Source organism: Acipenser ruthenus, chromosome 6 (assembly GCF_902713425.1).
Source record: "Acipenser ruthenus chromosome 6, fAciRut3.2 maternal haplotype, whole genome shotgun sequence".
Taxonomy (NCBI): domain Eukaryota; kingdom Metazoa; phylum Chordata; class Actinopteri; order Acipenseriformes; family Acipenseridae; genus Acipenser; species Acipenser ruthenus.
In genome coordinates, this window is record NC_081194.1 from 72,074,483 (window position 1) to 72,094,532 (window position 20,050).

Consider the following 20,050-nt stretch of genomic DNA (forward strand, 5'->3'; position numbering starts at 1 on the left):
TCTTGGGCTGTGGACGTTCGGGCTCCTCCCACTCAGGCATAGGACGTTCGGGCTCCTCCCACTCAGGCGTAGGACGCTCAGGCTCCTCCCGCTCGGGCTATGGACGCTCAGGCTCCTCCCGCTTAGGCTGTGGACGCTCAGGCTCCTCCCGCTTGGGCTGTGGACGCTCAGGCTCCTTGGAGGCAAAACCAGCAGGCATTCTTCCTCTTGCTCACTGGAAGGCATCCCTCCCATGTCTGCCGCTAGGTACCCCAGCACCACCATGGTGAGGTCACAAACTGATGCCGGGTTGTGCTGTTGCTCCCAGTCCTCCCATCGTTCTCCATCTCGCACCCGCAGTGTGTTAATAACCCAGGGGAGGTCACTGGCGAAGTTCCCCTCGGGGTGCACCAGCCAGTCCCATATTTCCCGGGACGGTGGGGAACCCGGTGACAGTGGGGGTAGACGGGTGGCTACTGCCCCATTGTGGCTGTCCTCCTCCCAGCCCGGCATGTAGGATGAGGGCTGCAGCTGTTGTTGTTGCTGCTGCTGCTTCTGCTGCTTCCTGCAGCTCTTTCTTCCCATCCTCGCTTTACTTTTTTTTTTTTTTTTTTGTAATCCAAGAAACTGCGGTTCCTGCTCTGGCCTGAGTCCTGGAGGCGCTGTCGATCCCACTTAGGACACCACGTGTCACAAAGACGGCCGGAGTGGGTGGTGTCAGACCAGAGCCAGGAAGTAACACACAGAGACTTGGAGTTTTGGTTAAGCTGAGCGCGTGATCGCGCTCAGCATTTAATCATTAACAGAACAGAACAGAAAATAAACAATTACTTTTCTCCTTCTCTCTCTCCCGTTCTCCACTCACCGAACACCCAACAACCAGTGAGTGAAAACATGCAGCTTTTATGCAGTTGTACCGAGACTCGATTGCTAGTCAATCATTCAATTGGAATCTCGGTACAACTGCACGTGAATTCATTAAAGTGCAATTCCCCGTGCTCACATATTATTACTTTTTACTTGCACGTGATGTGATGTGCCATCCCCGTGCCTAATACAAATATACAATTTACACACACGTGAAACACAGACCCGCTTATATCCCGTGTACCAATGCCTATACACCAACATTTACACACAACACGTAACATATAACATACACAGGGGGGGCACTTTGCCACAATACTGTACAAAGTTTTATGGCCAAAGCAAACCATCCCTGATCCTTCCCAACTCACCCCTTAAACTTTTCTGCATGTAATAGTTACATTAATATATACTGTATATTTCTGCATTAATACGCATTATGCCCACATTGGAAATTACAGGCCGATATATGCATATTTGCATCTAAACTTGACATATCACTGTGACTTCATCTGTAATTCCTGCTTATGAAGGCAGAAACATACCCAATGTGTTTCAGTCTCCCCAAGAGTAAATAACTGTATTCTGTACTGATTCATATAGACATTTTAATAAAATGCACAATTTAAGTTCACAGCATACAAAAAGCATTTTACCAATGCTAAATTAACTTTTTTTTTTTTTTTAATTTAGTCGTTGCCAATTATTTTTATTATTTTCTCCCAATTTGGAATGGCCAATTATTTATTACGGTCGGCTCACCGCTAACACCCCTGCGCTGACTCGGGAGGGCGAAGATGAACACACGCTGTCCTCCGAAGGGTGTGCCGTCAAGCCGACCGCTTTTTTTCACACTGCAGACTCACCATGCAGCCGCCCAAGCGGTACAGCGTCAGAGGACAACGCAGCTCTCGGGCAGCTACAGGCAAGCCCGCAGGCGCCCGGCCAGACTACAGGGGTCGCTGGTGCGCGGTGAGCCGTGGACACTCTGACCGACCTAACCCTCCCTCCCCCTGGGCGACGCTCGGCCAATTGTGCGCCGCCCCTTGGGAGCTCCCGTCCTCGATCGGCAAAGGAATAGCCTGGATTCGAACTCACGTAGAGCTCCTTTACTGGATGCGCCACTCGGGAGCCCAATGCTAAATTAACTCTGACAGTTGGATTACAGGTGTGCTAAGGGACATGGTAATGTTTAAATAACAGAAGATTGGACATTTGGCTTCATTTTCTAAGCATGTATAGAAGCACATGTATAGGAGAGGTATAGTCTATGCAGATTAATGACTGCTTCTTTACGATCGCTTCCTTTTTGTGCAATATTTTAAGTACAAGTAATGTTTTTAATAGTACAAATGTGATGGGACTGTTCATTTTGAGTTGTCTTTTTTGTAGAGCATATGAAACGGATATGTACCTTGCTGTTAGATGTCATGATAATGTTGATTAAAGTGTAGCTGGATTGGACTGGGTCTGGAGTCCAGGTGTTCACAATGCTATTCATGTTCTGCAAATCTAGTGGGAACTGACTAGTTTCATCTATATACTGAGCTGCACATTTATTACAATAAATAATGTAAACTCTGTTTGTGGTTTGGAATGTACCTGTTAGTTCATGACACAATCCTGTGGTAGAATGTAATGTCTGTGGTATTGTTGACCTGTGGCAGGTTGCGCAGTGGATTTTATGACAGGTGTTCATTCCATTGTTCTCACATTGTTCTCACAGCATGAATGTAAGCTGGTAGTTTGCTGGTTTTTACTGGCCATACTGTTTAAGGAGATTTAACGCTGGTTGAAGAGCTAGTTAAACTTTTCAGTGCCTTTGTCAAAATCGATTTACTGTCTTGTTGCCAATCTGGTTAAATAGAGGGAGATTTTAAATACGGATAAGCAGGGTTCAATGTTTTCATTTTACAGAATAAAAGTGGACAGTTTATGTTTTTGTAATTATGTCAAGTCTATTTTTAAATAAATAAATACATAATACGACGAGCCTGGCTCTTTTGCATTGTGGTTAAGACACTTGCCTGTGGTGCGCAGGGCCGTCAGTTCGTGCTCAGCCTCTGCTCTGTTACATTGGCCAGTCCCTTTCTGCAATATGACATCCAATGGTGACCATTTTGTTTTTCCATGGAAAATTTCCAAAACAGTTTTCCAGTACCGTACATGGTTAAAGGTTATTGCTGCCCAAAATGGCTAAGTAACTGTATATACTGTATTTTGACTGGAATGCAAAACCTGGCATTGTAGGCAGAAGCAGTATATAGTTGTTGTAGTCAGAACTGCTGCTATACCCTTAAACAAGGTACTTTACCTAGATTGCTCCAGTAAAAACCCAACTGTATAAATGGGTAATTGTGTATATAAAAAAAAAATGTAATTGTATGTAAAAAATAATGTGATATCTTATAACAATTGTAAGTCACCCTGGATAAGGGTGTCTGCTAAGAAATAAATAATAATAATAAAGGTGGTATACTTTTGGTCTGGTCTCTTGACAGGTTTAGACTAATTTACAATGTCAGCAAAATGCAGGCAAACTACAAGCAACCTACCTTACTCCATAAAAAATGTAACACTACATTTTTCTCTTTATATTTTAGATGTAACACAGATAATTTACTCATTTGCGTGACAGACACATGTTTTGCATTCATGGCCTTTTATCTACAGAATCTTAAACACAAAATCTGTTTCCTGGTTATAACCAATGCTAAACAGCCCTTCTTGTGTTGCGTTATAGACATTTCAATTAAATATACCATTGCCTTGTTTATAAATGAAGAATGCAAGATTGGTTCTTTAATCTGATCTCTTAATGCATAGATACAATGTGATTTTTGTGCGACTCAAGGAAACAAGGAAAGGGGGATGGTGAAATAGATAGAGATACTGTAGAAGGAGAACCTACAAGTAAAAACAAAGAAAAAAAGCACATGCTTTTTTTTTTTTTAAATTGGTGTTTCCTGTAAGTATTTTTAATTCATTAAGTCTACTGAGCTTAAATTTACGTTTGCATTACATTTTTTACATACATTTGAGTTGTTTCAGTGTTCATGCATGGTGCTACAATAGATTAGCAGAACTGAGAGAATTATTATGGGTAAGCACAACACTGATCTCAAACCCTGAACCTGCTGTCTGGGATTATTCAGGCCAACCCAAATGTGTTGTGTCAGAATTAAGGTAATCATTAGATTTTACGAGTGGTACAAGGTGAATACCAGTTGCAGGATTGAGCAAACATGATCGGACACAGCATAAGAGGCCCCTCAAATAACTGGCTAAGGTGTGCATAAAAATGTTAAAGCGTAATACACCCCTAGTTTTAACATATACTAGTGCGAGGACCCCTCTGAGAGCCTGTGGTCAAGTTGTCTGACAAGATGTTCAAGTCGGGACCATTCTTGTACCATGCTGCAGCTGCAGCTTCTTATTACAGGCCTCCAGCAACTGGGGACAGTACGGATCAAGGGAATTATTGCCACCATTTTCCAACTGTAAAAATGTCACTATTTTTAGGTATTGTAGTGGTCCCAGTAGGGTAGCCCCAGTAGAACTTTGTGAATTTGTGATTTTAGGGGTAACGCCATAATTGAGTCACTAGTCCCAGTTGGACTTGTAAAATTGCTAAATGATTTGCATTTGTTTGACCTGGTTGATCTGGTTTTCATTCTCATGCCAGCGTGTGTTTAACACCAGTGGTTGTTGAACTGGATTTAAGGGGGTGCAGATAAAAAGGAAAGAATAAGCTCAAGTGGGAGTGAAGTAGAATTGTAATAGAACTGGCCATGAAGAGGTTCGATGGTGACGGCACAAAGCCTGGCTTAGCTCTGCTCTGGATATCTGTTTTTTTCTGCTGCTGTGTTAAGCTTGTCCTGGGCAGCTTGTTTTCACGAGCAGCCTCAATTAAGTGCTTCAGGTATCTAAAACAGTAAAAGGTCAGGCTCACTGGAGGAATTTACTAACGACTCTCACACATCCGTGCCCCATGCAGACAAGTGGGCCTTTATACTGTGTATAGAAATACTAGCCCTTTTCTCATATGTATGGATTGGGAGGAAAATAAAAAGTAAAAAACAAGTTTGAAGTGCCATGTTTTGTTTTTTTTTATTTATTTTTTGCAATTTGAAAGAGAAATCAGCTATAAGTTGTTACAAAGGAACAAATTATAACTAATTCTGTGTGTGTTCTTTCAGTTAACATGCTACAGTATCTACCAAGATAACAAGACAGAAAATATTTGATAACAGGATTGTTCACCTGATTACTGTAAATACCGCCTTCAGATTTCCTGGTCAGATAGTCCGGAATATGATTACACTGTAGATAAGTCTCATTACTAGAAGCCATGTAACAGATTAAAGAAATGCTCAAGTTTCTACGACTTCACCTGTATATTTTTTCTTTACTTTTATATCCCTTTTATATTAAATTGTCCCTAAAGGCATTTGAATGGGGTACCAAGTATGTGAAAAACCTAATTATTTATAAAATACAATAGGCCAATTTTGCTATTTATAGTAAAAACAAGCATGAATTTATTCCATATAATTATTATGATGAATAGTCTTATTTTATAATTTCTAATGTACTTTAAAACAATTATTTGTGTTGTGTTGTCTTGTCAGACTCTTCTTGTCAAATAATGTACAGGTAATGTACATGCACTGTAAAGAATATCAACAGAGAAATAGTGGGTGTTACTAAAATGTATGTTTGTTTGTTTGTTTGTTTTTAACAGAAATGGCCATGTATGCAGTGAATTTGTATTCCATAATACTGCTGCTTTTAGTTAACATTTCACAAGCAGAAGTAGTGCATGGTTATGAAGACGAGTACCATTTAATAGTAAGTAAACATTTTACAGCTTTTTTTTTAAATCAGAAAATAATTGCATACAGTACCATAAAAATAAGCCAAATACTAGCGTTATCCAAATCCAATTATTTCAGAAACAGCTGAATAGCTATTCAGAATTACTGTAAATTTAAATGTGAAAAAAACATTATTTTATTAGTCACCATTATTGTTACATCCTCAAATTTGAGGTCAAAGTCTGAACTAAAACAAAAAGAGGCTTCAGGGTTTTATCAAAAGACTCATGTTGCATGAATATGTACACAGATATGTTCTTGTATTTCTGTGTAAATGATTTTCCATTACTGTCATTTTGTCACATAATAATAATAATAATAATAATAATAATAATAATAGTTAGGTTCCCTGTGGCGCAGGTGGATTTTACAGGAGGGTTTTGTCAAAACAAACAAAAAAAAAGGACGCATGTTGCATAATGAATCTCTAAGACCTCTGTAGAAGCCTCTGTGTATAGTACAAAGTGGAAAATCAAGCTTAACAGTACATACAGGATAGATTCTCAATGCTATTTACTCCAAAACATCATAACTGTAAATGTCATAAGAAACAACTGAATACTTAATTCAAGCATCTGAATTAGAAGTATTGTGTGTTTATTTATTGTCTGGTAACTTTATTGGGTGCATTTCTACTTTCTGAAAAAAAAAGTGCTAATGACGATTTTAAGTAAATAGCTTTGTGAATGTATCCCATAAAGTTAGATTCTGATTACCCTGTAAAATAAATAAATAAATAAATAAATAATACTGGTTAATTAAGAGTAGTCTGTATTACCTGTTACATAAAAAAACTAAACCTATTACCAGTAGAACCAAGTGTGAACTGGAAATTAACCATTCTCCCACTAAAACAGAGTGTAGGCGACTTAAATTCCCATTTAACAAAAACAAACAAACAAAAAAGTTATACTGCACTGGCATGAATGAAAAATAAGAAATGCATTTAAAACTACAGTAAGGACCGCTTACAATGATAGCTATCGGGGGACAATAGCAACACCTTGTGTCATGTCTTTATTTATTTCAAGGTATTATCAATATTGCCTCTTTATAGATAAATCGTATGTGCTACAGCAATATTCTCAAGATGAGTTGCAGGACCATCTGACAGGCGAAGGAAAGGTTTCTGGAACGGCCATGTCAGAACCATACAAGCCTGCATTTCATTGAGAACCTCTCTTACTAAGAAAAGAACCTCATGTGCATTGCTTTACATGTGCTGTTTATACAACACAATTGTAGATGTTGATGTGTAAGGCGGGTTGTGCCAGTCCAAAGTCTAAAGTGATTCCCAATCAGGGGTGTCCGGTTAACATTTACAGAGCCCCCAGTCTCTTATTAATGAATTGCGCTTCCCTTCTTCTGGGTGATGTGCGTTTCATTTCCCCCTGTCACGTGACACTGACACATCAACAATGACGTTCATCCCATCTACTTCATGGGCTGAAGCCGGGCTGTACTTACTCAGGAATAGGAGCAGGTATAATCAAAGATCTTCTATTTAGAAGATCTTTGGTATAATCTATTTGATGCGAGCACCCAGTAATATCTTGCTGTGGTTTTTTTTTTATATATTTACTGACCACTACTGCCTGTTTGGGGTAATCGGTTATTAAATATACAGTACAGTATATTTGTATTTTTAATATTATTTATATAACATGTATATATATATATATATATATATATATATATATATATATATATATATATATATATATATATATATATATATATATGATAGCCGCGTCCGGCTTTTTTTCTAGTTGTTTTTGTGCTACTATTTTTTTTACTGCTTGTTTGTAGCTGATCAGTCTTTAATTTGGTCTATATGAATTACACTATGTAACACAATTTTTGTTCCTGGGTATTAAGTGTTATTTCCTAATTGCTTATGCCTCAAAAGTATAGAAAATGGCTATTATTCCCCACAAACTTTGCTTTTGTGACCAGGACAGTGATATTTTGAAATTTACCTATTTCCAATGAGAAAACGGGCAAATTTGTGTCTTTTCGTTCACATAAAGTCAGAAAAAAACAACATATGAATCCAAATTAACATGTATTTATACTAAAGTAATACAAAAATCACTACAAAAGATTTAGAAGTGAGTAGTTTTTCGAGATTTACGATTATACTGTAAATCACTTTCACGAATCAGCCCCCAAATGTAGTCTCCCATCATGTTCTCGTTATACTGTCCTTGGTAGCGGCGTTCAAAGTCCAGTATATCCTGGTGGTAGCGCTCGCCTTGCTCCTCCGAGTACGCTCCCATGTTCTCCTTGAATTTATCAAGATGAGCATCAAGGATATGGACTTTGAGGGACATCCTACAGCCCATTGTGCCGTAGTTCTTCACCAGAGTCTCAACCAGCTCCACATAGTTTTCGGCCTTGTGATTGCCCAGGAAGCCCCGAGCCACTGCGACAAAGCTGTTCCAAGCCGCTTTCTCCTTACTAGTGAGCTTCTTGGGGAATTCATTGCACTCCAGGATCTTCTTTATCTGTGGTCCGACGAAGACACCGGCTTTGACCTTTGCCTCAGACAGCTTAGGGAAGAAGTCTTGAAGGTACTTGAAGGCTGCCGACTCCTTATCTAGAGCTCTGACAAATTGTTTCATAAGGCCCAATTTGATGTGCAATGGTGGCATCAGCACCTTCCGGGGGTCCACCAGTGGCTCCCACTTGACGTTGTTCCTCCCCACAGAGAACTCGGTCCGCTGTGGCCAGTCCCGCCTGTGGTAGTGCGCCTTGCTGTCCTTGCTTTCCCAAAGGCAAAGATAGCAGGGAAACTTGGTAAAACCGCCTTGGAGACCCATCAGGAATGCCACCATTTTGAAGTCTCCTATGACCTTGATGCCATCTCAGAAAAATGCAGATATGTATCCACTTAGGCAGCTGGAACTAAACTGAACTGGTGGGCTTAAGGCCCCTGTATTTATACTATTATTTATATTACTGGAAAGTTCTAGAAGTTACTCCAAGTTTACTCAGCACTGAATCTATCTGGAATGTTCTGGAAAATAGGTAAATTTCAAAATATCACTGTCCTGGTCACAAAAGCAAAGTTTGTGGGGAATAATAGCCATTTTCTATACTTTTGAGGCATAAGCAATTAGGAAATAACACTTACTACCCAGGAACCAAAAAAAGAAAAATTGTTACACGGTGTTATCTGCTGGTTCCTGAAAATATATATAAAAAAATCTACTTAACTGTTAATTAGTGATTTTTTTTTTTGGTCTTAATTGTGACTTCCATTTAAGGTCTTATTTTTTCCCTGTTCTCGGTCTTTGAACTTGGGATTGATTTCGATTCAGGATAAACTTAAATTTAAATAAATACACATTTAAATGTCAGCGTACATTCAGAGTGTTTAATATAGTTGTCTTATTTCAACATCTCACTTTTTATATTATTTTTTTTGAAATGTATGCAACCTGAACGACTAAATGCTATGGCCATGTTATCAATTGAAAAAGACATGATGGCTAACATTCCTGACTTTAATAATAAAGTAATTGAGAAATTTGGCACTATAAGACATCACAGAATAAAACTTTTTGCATCGCTTCCAACAAGAAACAGATCCACTGAACAGTGCTTCTACCACTGAGGTTGGCCCCCTGGATCCCACCCCTCACCTGCACCTACACATTTTAGCCAGCATCTGCCACTGTTCCCAACTAAATAAACGTTTGTGCTTCAGAAACCCTGTTATTATTAATTACTATTCCTAAATATATGCATGTTTTTGTTTTAATCTTAGGTAGGAAGCACCACAGTAAATAATAAATATCAAATTCATGCTCCTTTGAGGCAAAAACGTGAAGGTAAGCAATTTATTGTAGTCATTGAGCACATGTTTAATATAGAACCATACCATTTCATACTTTCTTTAGTCAGACCGACTGCATTCTCAGTCTTTTGGTCTGTCTAACTAACAACAAACAAACTCTTCAGTACAACATTAGTAATGTTTAAGTACCAATACATTACTTTGTTCTGTAAACCTATTACATTCAGCATTAGTTTTAAGTATGTTCTTAAATATGCTACGTTATAGTCAAGTTGTACCCACTTCCAGACAAAAAAAAACAACAAAAAAAACACTTAATTGCATTTTAGGAAAGTAAAGCAATAAATTAAACTGAATGTTTACGGTACGCTTTGAGAAGAAGAAAGCAGCAGTGCTTTCTACAGTAATACTACTGTACTTTCAGGTTATGTGTGTTTCCATGTAGTTTTCTTTTACCCAGAGAAATTATCCTTCCAAATGCAAATAACCTAATTAATATTACAATATGGGAGGGTACATTTAAATATTTTGTCTGAGATTCAATTTGGCCTTGCGCCACTATTGATATTGTATGTCATTCTTAAACTTTTCACTAACATTTTAGGTTGTGTTGAAGCACTGCAATTGCAGGCTGCCTCATTTGGCCACCAAAAAATGTAATAAAAAAACTATGGAAAGAACACAAAAACTGAGATGACGTTACAAAAAAAAAAAAAAAAATTCCTTGTTGAAAATGAAGATCCTTGCTAACTATTTTATTTCAATGTTTCAATGAGGGCAGCAGTGTGGAGTAGTGGTTAGGGCTCTGGACTCTTGACCGGAGGGTTGTGGGTTCAATCCCCAGTGGGGGACACTGCTGTTGTACCCTTGAGCAAGGTACTTTACCTAGATTGCTCCAGTAAAAACCCAACTGTATAAATGGGTAATTGTATGTAAAATAATGTGATATAATGTATAATATGATATCTTGTGACAATTGTAAGTCGCCCTGGATAAGGGCGTCTGCTAAGAAATACATAATAATAATAATAATAATTCCATTGTTCCTCTTTGCAGCGACTGATTTTCAGGAATATTTTATTGATATTGAGGTGCTTGTCAATATTTCCGATGAGTCCTTTCTAGATGGACTGAAACAATTCTTGAAGAAAAACATATCATATCCTCTTAATGTTGAACAAAATGTTAGTGTTACAGATGGGGTCCTTACAACAAGTAAGTACACTAGTCAATATACAAGTGGATTATTTACAAGTGAAGAACAACACAAATTTTTGGATATGTTACATTTCAATACCAATTATTATTTTATATTTACTTTAATACACAATTACATGTTTTCTGTTTCATAATCTACATCCGTTTTTGCCATAACCATTTATATTCAAGTATTGTGGTAGCTACAGTAACTCTAGCCACACAACTTGTTTCTTTTTTTTTATAAAAGGTCCTCATGGGTTACTGTGGCTACTGGAAACAAATTTTCCTGACAAGCGAAAATACTTCTGGTATTCCATATGCATTGTGGTGGAGCAAAAGACATCCTGAAAAGTTCCACCTAATTTTATCTTTAAATCAAAATTACTTAACATGTTTTTTTTTTATTATTTGTATTATTAATAATCCTAAAATGAATGTTTGGAATGTTTTGAAGTTGGACTGTGTATAACTGCATTTTTTGTTTTAGTTTGCACTCTCAGTGGTGAAAACACACAGTGCAAGTGTGAAAAAGCGTATGCCTGGTCTTCTGCAAACTGCAGCAAATTTGGATCTTGCTCAGGAGATTCCACTGACACCTGTGATTGCATCAAAGCAGCTCCACCAGATGGACTCTATTGCCAGGCAAAACTTTGTAAGAAAAATATGATACAATGCTTTTAACCTTATTGTTTTGAGCTATACTTCAGGGACGTGTAAACTACAAACTACACTGGCAAAGTTTTTATGTTGAGTTTAAATTTATCATACTACTTTTGAGGCTGAGTTGGAAAAAAAAAAAAAATCTTGGTAATTTATAGTCATAAAACTCATTGCAAATGAAGTGAAAGGCAAAGTTTCAAAGGGTTAATCATACATTAATTAGTTAGTGTAGACAGCACATTTAGTTTACAACAAAAATAAGTATTTGCATGAGGATTTTAGATTTGTGTCAAACTGGAAAGAGAAAAGTATGACTGTTTAAATATACATATGAGGTGATTATTCATTATTATAGTAAGGGTGACGTAATGGAGAGAAAATTGGTCCAGAGGAATCAGAGTGTTAATACTACTGGTGGATTGGCCTCGAGGAGCCGAGAGGTCGATGATAAGGCGTTTCTTTCCAGAAATACTTTGAGTGGCAATGCTGATCAGGTTGATCCGAAACACTGGGAATGGAGGGGCTGGGAAGGGGCCGATCATAAAACCTTTGTCCACCTCAGCCTTGATCAAGGAGGCAACTGCTTGAGGGTCTGACGTTGCTGAACGGAGGTTGTTGCAGGAGAGGGAGTAAGACAGGAGGCAGGACAACCTGATGGAGAAGCCATGTTGGAGGCCATTGAGGAGGTATTCGACAAACTACCGATCAGGGTGGAGGCTGAGGGTTTCATATAAAGCATGCGCGTTGACAGGAGAAGAAACCGCCAGGGTTGATTGTTATTTAGAGTGTTTCAGCGGGCAGATGGATTTTGCATGGGCATCACCGCAGAAGGAACAGGAGTGAAGAAATCGGCAGTTGGAGTTGTTGCAGACCGAGTTATTGAAATTGTTACAAATTTGGTGACCCCCGGAGATAGGTCGGCCAAATCTGTATGTAGTTGAAGAGGAGTCAGGAGGGGCTGATGAGCGGATTGGGCGAATAGGAGCTGTCACTCAGTAGTGGAAATTAGGAGAGAACGGTGGAAACCGGGAGGAGCTGGATGGGCCAGCTGCAGCTGTTTTTGGGCAGAGGTGGGTGGAGTGACTAGTAGAGCTGCAGACCCCACAGGCGTATTCTCTACGGCCGCCAAATATCCTGTGGAACAGGTCGATATCTGGTCTTGCCCAGTTGATGACGATGTTATCTGTTCCGAGGACTGCTGCTGCTTTAGCCGAGAAGCTTTTATGATAATCATAAAGTATGGTGCCCCCATAGCGCACAGCCAGTTCTACGGTATAGGCTAGGTAGTGGTTCAGCTCCTCTCGGCGGTGAGGAAAGGTGCTGCATAGGACATCTGTGAAAGCTGAAAAAGCCATGACGAAAGCCATCGTCAGATTCTTGAGAAGGCGAGGATAGGTAGATTTGAGAGTTACAGATACATCGCCACAAGTCACTGTCCGCTGGTCCATGAGCTCAGATGTAGCAATGAGCACGAGCACCAGATTGACATCCTTACCTTCAATAATTTGTACATGCAGGGTAGGAGAAACAGTGATGCGCCTGGAGCCGATGGTGTGCTAGGGGTGGGAAGGAAAGGCGGAGGCCAGTGTGAAAGATGGCCTCGATCACTGAGGCGGCGGCTGAAATATGGAGGAATGGAGGGGCTGGGCTGTAGCGGGCTTCCAGGAAGCTGAGCCTGGTGTTGATGGCCACTATGGATTCAGAAACCGGCTGCAGGAGGGCCTTCATATCTTGAAGCATCTCCCGACATATGCTGTCTGAGTCAGAGGCTGGTGACTGTGGAGGGTGGGGCCTCTGGATCGTATAAACCACAGCTGCTACAGAGAACGGCTGCCTGGACCTGGTAGTTGGGCCTGGAGAGTCGAGGAGCTGGTCAGGAGGCAGGAGCTGGGAAGGGCTCGGGGCTGAGGAGGATGGGCCTGAACAATGGGATTGGGTCACTCCGCGCTTCCATTTAGAAGGGAAGACGGGGACTGCCGAGAAGGTGTGGCAGTAATCTGAAAGAGCTCTTTGCGCTCCGCTCCTAGTGGAATCTGAATACCCCTATCGAAGTCCTTCAGGAGCTTAGGAAAAGGCCAATCCTTGAAAAATAGTGTTTTGGGCCTTGGCTGAGAGGGTGTCCACTTTGGCCTAGATGGTGCACCGCTGAGCTGGGTAGATAGCGGGAGGGAGGCCTGGAGCAGGGTTAGACCGGCTCGGAGGGGGGCACGTGTAAAACAGTGTGGCTGCCCGGGCTGGAATTCCTCCAAATCATCCGATTGAAGCTCGAACAGCGGATCCATAATTAGAAAAGCCTTGAGATGATGATTCAGTTCTCATTTGAATTTCCCCCACTTTTTTTTTTTTTAATTTTAAATAAACAAAACACGGACAACACTCAATAAATGAAAAGTTCAAACAAAAAAGATCACGAACACTAAACAAGCGAATTGGCAATAAGCAAGAATATCAGAAATATCAAGTCGGTCTGCAGTGAAGTCTACAAAAAACAAACACAAGACAAAGAGGAAGTAGTGCTAGGTTAATAGAGGAAAGAGGGAGAGATTGACAGGCAGCGCTGCCAAACGGAACTCCCGGCACTGCCCTGGCCACACCCCTTGACTGACGTGGTCAGCGCTGCGCAAGGCTATTTACTGATGACTAGAAATGAGATGCAGTTGTAAAGTATTGTTCCCTTCAACTTTTTGTTTTATTATTATTATTCCACATCATTGCACAGACTCCACATAAGTAAACAGAAAATTCAAATACACTGTCTATTAATGAGAAGTCTATGTATAAGTGTATAATATATTTGAAATGTCAATACTAAGATGGTTTGCCAACCTAAAACTTACACAGAGAAACCTACAATGAAATGATGTACTTTCCATTGTGCATATACACTACCGGTCAAAAGTTTTAGAACACCTCCATTTTTCCAGTTTTTATTGAAATTTACGCAGTTTAATGTCTCAGTGTACTCTGAAATTAAAGCATAGAACAAATAAACAATTGGAGATAAAAAAGAAATCATGGAATCGTTTTGTTTAACAAAATTTAATCTAAATTTTTGACTCATCAAAGTAGCCACCTTTTGCAGATATAACAGCCGAACACACTCCTGGCATTCTTTCTACAATGGAAATCAAATATTGTTCGGAAAGTTCTTCCCAACACTGTTGCGGAAGTTCCCACAAATGTGTTGCACTTGTAGGTTGCTTTGCTTTCACCCTTCTGTCCAGTTCATCCCAAACCAGCTCGATGGGGTTTAAGTCTGGAGACTGTGCTGGCCATTCCATGATTTGAAGCCCACCGTCTTGTTCTTTTCTTCTAAGGTAGTTCTGACATAGCCTGGAGGTATGTTTTGGGTCATTATCTTGCTGTAGGATGAACCCCTGACCAACTAGGCGTATACCAGAGGGTATTGCATGGCGCTGCAAAATGCTGTGGTAGCAGTTTTGGTTCAGGGTGCCAGTCACTCTGTGCAAGTCGCTGACTCTGGATCCAGCAAAAGAGCCCCAGACCATCACGCTTCCTCCTCCATGTTTGACAGTTGGTGTCACACACCGAGGAACCATCCTTTCGCTTACTCGACGGCGTACAACAACCCTGCGTGATGAACCGAAGATTTCAAATTTTGATTCATCGGTCCATAAGACCTTCTTCCAGTCTTCAGTAGTCCACTGGCGGTGCTTCATGGCCCAGGCAAGCCTCTTTTTCTTATTTTGCCATTTTAGCAATGGCTTTCTTACTGCCACTCGACCTGTCAAACCTGCAGCTCGAAGTCTTCTCTTCACAGTTGAAACTGAGACTTGCTTACTTCGACCAGTGTTAAGCTGTGCTTGAAGCTGTTGTCCTGTGAGCCGCCTATCACGCAAGCTGTTGACTCTCAGAAACTTGTCTTCTGATTCTGTTGTGGCTTTGGGTCTGCCAGACCTCTTCCTGTCAGAGTTTGTCAAAAGTTGGGACACCTGTAGGAATTGTTAGCATCAACTTTCAAGGCTTAATTTACTTCCATTGCTGCAGAACAGCTGTAAGTTGTTAACCCATTACTTGTTCCCTGAAAAAGGCCTTTTTGTATAACTCTGAAATGTACATTATTTTTCAGTTTTTGGTAACCTAAACTTTTTTTTTTAACCTCTGGCAGTTTACCGCTTACCTTTGTACCATTTCAGGTTATTCACTGGACTTGAACTGCTTAAATTTCAATAAAAACTGGAAAAATTGGGGTGTTCTAAAACTTTTGACCGGTAGTGTATATATATATATATATATATATATATATATATATATATATATATATATATAAACTCAGCATTCCAGTGAAATTAAAAACAAAAAACTACGTTTTAAGTGACAGTAAGAGCTGACAAAGCCGAAAAAGACGGGAAATTGTCAGGTAAGACCACCACTGCGCTTTTACTTCACCCATGTTCTGACAAGGCTTTCCAGCACACGCTGCTTAACTGGTACAGTAGATGGGTTCACTTCAGACAACATAGGTAGTCACCACCACTGGGCAGGTCAGTGGGTTGCTGAGGATTCAAAAGTTCTCTGAAACAGCCTAATATGCCTTAGATCAGTGAATCTCAATCCTGCTCCTGGGACCCCCCCTGTGTCTGCTGTTACTTTTTTCCAACTCAATGTCCTTATTGAACATTCACTTAAACTAACAATTGGCCTAATCAAAGCTGTTGAATGATTTGAAAGAGATGGAGATTTCAAGTTATGTATAAAATTGTATAAAACTTGAAATCTCCAACTTCTTATAAGCTGAAGAATAGTTAAAAAATGTGATTAACCACATTGTTAGTTCAATTGAGTGTTCATTTAAGTAACTGAGAGCTCAGTTGGAACAAAAACCAGCAGACACAAGGGGTCCCCATGAGCAGGGTTGTGAACCACTGCTTTAAAAGTTAAGAAAGATCACTGTTCTTTATCAGATTAAACAAATGTCACATAGTCAACAGTCATTACTACAGTTTTGGTTTTAATCACAAAGGACAGTGACTCTTCAAAACTTTTAAAGGATATCTACTGTATTGGGCTGTTTCAGAGAACTTTTGAATCCTCAGCAACCCACTGACCTGCCCAGTGGTGGTGACTACCTATGTTGTCTGAAGTGAACCCCCCTGCTGTTAAGCAGTGTGTGATGGAAAGCCTTGTCAGAACATGGGTGAAGTAAGAGTGCAGTGGTGGTGTTACCTGGCAACTTCCCATTTTTTTCGGCTTTGTCAGCTCTTATTGTCACTTAAAATGTAGTTTTTTGTTTTATATAATACATAGCGGTTTTTGCTTACAATAGACAAGCATTTCTGATGTTAGTCTTTTACAACTTTACTGTAGCCCCCCACGTGGGTCAGATTATCTTCGTTTTAGAATCTTTACTAAAACTGTTCTTGTTTTACAGCTTTTGTTATGAAAATGGCTTTTTCGATGAACCTCACATTTATATCTGCTCTAAATAATAAATCATCCCCGGAATATAACCAGTACAAAAGTGACATTGAAGATGCAGTGAGTGTTTATTTTTGTATTTTGTTATGTGCATGAGCTGCATAGCAACACACATTACTTGCTTTCTTCTTTGGATGTTTATGTCTACGAAAGCTTGTGAGGCTCAAAGCATCTGTTGGATTGATATCCAATGGTAGAAACCATATCACAAAGTATTCACCACATACTAGAAAAATGAAAGAAGCTTCAAGTATTAAAGTTCATGAGTACAGTACATGGATTTATTGATACTTGTGTTTAAGGTACTAAAAAAATATATGCTCTTCCGTTCCTAGTTGCCAGCCCAAGGATGCATGTAGAATAAGTTAGATCAGCCAGAGTGGCTGTACGTTATTACGCCATCTAGTGAACAGCAACTGTGGATCGAGATTTTTTTTTGCTTTGCTGGTAAGACAGAGTCGGTGTTTGCAAACTCAAAGAAAAAAACAACCCAGCCACTGTAGCTTGACATATTTGTGTGTTGCTGACAGGGTGGAGTAGGCGTTATAAATTAAGATACAAAATAAAAATACGAATTTGATTAAAACTTCTGAATAATAATGCAAACATAACAAAAAAGGAAGGACACAATAAAACCCCTGTATACACTTTGTTGCTATCTTACTAGTTCTGTAACATTAGAAGTTTGTTTTTCATTAAAAAATGGTGCAGACTTTGCACTGTGGTAAATGCTTTGTGAATATGGCCCTATATCAAAGATAATAATTTTATTCAATGCCACAACAAGAATTTCAGGTAGTGTACCTCTATATAATTACTACTTTTTTAAAATATATATATACAGTGGCTCTCAAAAGTATTCACCCCCTTGGACTTTTCCACATTTTATTGTGTTACAACATAGAATCAAAATGGATTGATTAGGATTAGGAGTTTTTGCCACTGATCAACACAAAAAAGTCCATAATGTCAAAGTGAAAAATAAAATCTACAAATTGTTCTAAATTAATTACAAATACAAAACAGAAAATAATTGATTGCATCAGTATTCACCCCCTTTGCTATGACACACCTAAATAAGCTCTGGTGCAACCAATTGTCTTTAGAAGTCACATAATTAGTTGAATTGAGTCCACCTGTGTGCACTTAAAGTGTTTCACGTGATTTCAGGTTAAATACACCTGTCTCTGGGAGGTCCCACAGTTGGTTAGTACATTTCCTAACAAAAACTACATCATGAAGATGAAGGAACATTCAAAGCAAATCCAGAATAAGGTTCTTCAAAAGCACCAATCAGGGGTAGGATATAAGAACATTTCCAAGGCATTGAATATCCCCCGGAGCACAGTAAAGTCCATTATTAAGAAATGGAGAGAATATGGCACAACTGTGAATCTGTCTAGAACAGGCTGTCCTCAAAAGTATCCGGGCGAGAAGGGCACTAGTCAGGGAGGCCACCAAGAGGCATATGGCATCTCTAAAGGAGTTACAGTCTTCCACGGCTGAGCTGGGAGACATTGTGCATACGGCAACAATAGCCCAGGTGCTTCACAAAACTGGCCTTTATGGGAGAGTGGCAAAAAGAAAGCCATTGTTGAAAAAACTCACATCAAATCTCGGCTAGAGTTTGCCAGAAGGCATATGGGAGACTCTGAGACCAAATGGAAGAAGATTCTATGGTCTGAGACCAAAATAGAGCTTTTTGGACTCAACGCTAAGCTCTATATTTGGCGCAAGCCTAACACCGCACATCATCCTGAGAACACCATCCCTACCGTGAAGCATGGTGGTGGCAGCATCATGCTCTGGGGATGCTTATCTGCGTCAGGGCCTGGAAAGCTTGTGAAGATAGAGGGCAAAATGGATGCAGCAAAGTATAGAGAAATCCTGGAGGAAAACCTGCTGAAGTCTGCAAGAGACCTGGGACTTGGGAGAAGATTCATCTTCCAGCAGGACAATGACCCCAAACATACAGCCAAAGCCACATTGGAGTGGCTTAAAAACAAAAAGGTAAATGTCCTGGAGTGGCCCAGTCAAAGCCCAGACCTCAATCCAATTGAGAATATGTGGAAAGTGTTGAAAATTGCTGTTCACCAAAGGCCCCCCTCCAACTTGATGAAGCTTGAGCAATTTTGCAAAGAAGAATGGGCAAAAATTGCAGTGTCTAGATGTGCAAAGCTGGTAGAGACTTATACAAATAGACTCATGGCTGTAATTGCTGCCAAAGGTGCCTCTACCAAATATTGACTCAAGGGGGTGAATACTTATGCAATCAATTATTTTCTGTTTTGTATTTGTAATTTAGAACAATTTGTAGATTTTATTTTCCACTTAGACATTATGGACTTTTTTGTGTTGATCAGTGGCAAAAACTAATTAAATCCATTTTGATTCCATGTTGTAACACAATAAAATGTGGAAAAGTCCAAGGGGGGTGAATACTTTTGAGAGCCACTGTGTGTGTGTGTGTGTGTGTGTGTGTATGTATGTATGTATGTATGTATGTATGTATGTATGTATGTATGTGTATATATATATATATATATATATATATATATATATATATATATATATATATATATATATATATATATATATATATATACTTTATTTCCAATGGAATTCTTCTTTTCAGATAACTCAGAGTTATTCTGCAGCTGTAAAGGGTTTTCAGACAGTAGCAGTCACAGGTTTCAGGTAAGTTGTTTATTATTAGTAGTTTTAGTTGTAGTAACCTAAATGTATCTTCTATTTAGCTGAATAAAGGTCATCACCACTTATACTGAAGAAGTTACAGGAACAAAATGGTAATTCTAGACTTACATATTTTGTGTGCATATCTATTCTTTCAACTTCAGTTTTCTCCCATTCCTTTTTATTTGAAATAGCACAACTGACTACTTTTAGTACCACAGTAGACAATATACTATACATTGCTTACCTGAACAGTGACTCAGACACCACCACACTTTAATGACACTCTTCAGTATAAAAATGTCCAAATGCAGTTTAAACATCTTTTGTTTTATTTCCAAAGAAAATGTGTAACCACTCCCAAACAATTATGTTTCCTGTAACTTATTCTAGATTAATTAACAGCATGAATGACTTCAACTTTTGGAGTTTCCACTTTATTTTGTCATCCACAGGAAGAATATAATTATAATAATTCAACTGCATATGATTCAAGTACTTTTAACAACCATTGGTACTTCCTATTGCCATC

At 39.2% G+C, this 20,050-nt stretch overlaps 1 protein-coding gene across 2 annotated transcripts in view; it reads left to right on the top strand.

Annotated features, from left to right (window-relative positions):
- LOC117411404 (adhesion G protein-coupled receptor F5-like) overlaps positions 1-20,050 on the top strand; it is a 47,959-nt gene that overhangs the window by 3,667 nt on the left and 24,242 nt on the right. The window contains exons 2-7 of one of the 2 annotated variants that reach the window (XM_034018877.3): positions 5,591-5,697; positions 9,496-9,559; positions 10,582-10,740; positions 11,213-11,377; positions 16,778-16,884; positions 19,460-19,521. In XM_034018877.3, coding sequence (XP_033874768.3) covers positions 5,593-5,697; positions 9,496-9,559; positions 10,582-10,740; positions 11,213-11,377; positions 16,778-16,884; positions 19,460-19,521 — 662 coding nt within the window. In that variant the 5' untranslated portion in view covers positions 5,591-5,592. The remainder of the gene's footprint in view (positions 1-5,590; positions 5,698-9,495; positions 9,560-10,581; positions 10,741-11,212; positions 11,378-16,777; positions 16,885-19,459; positions 19,522-20,050) is intronic. The other variant, XM_059025782.1, reaches the window with a different exon arrangement.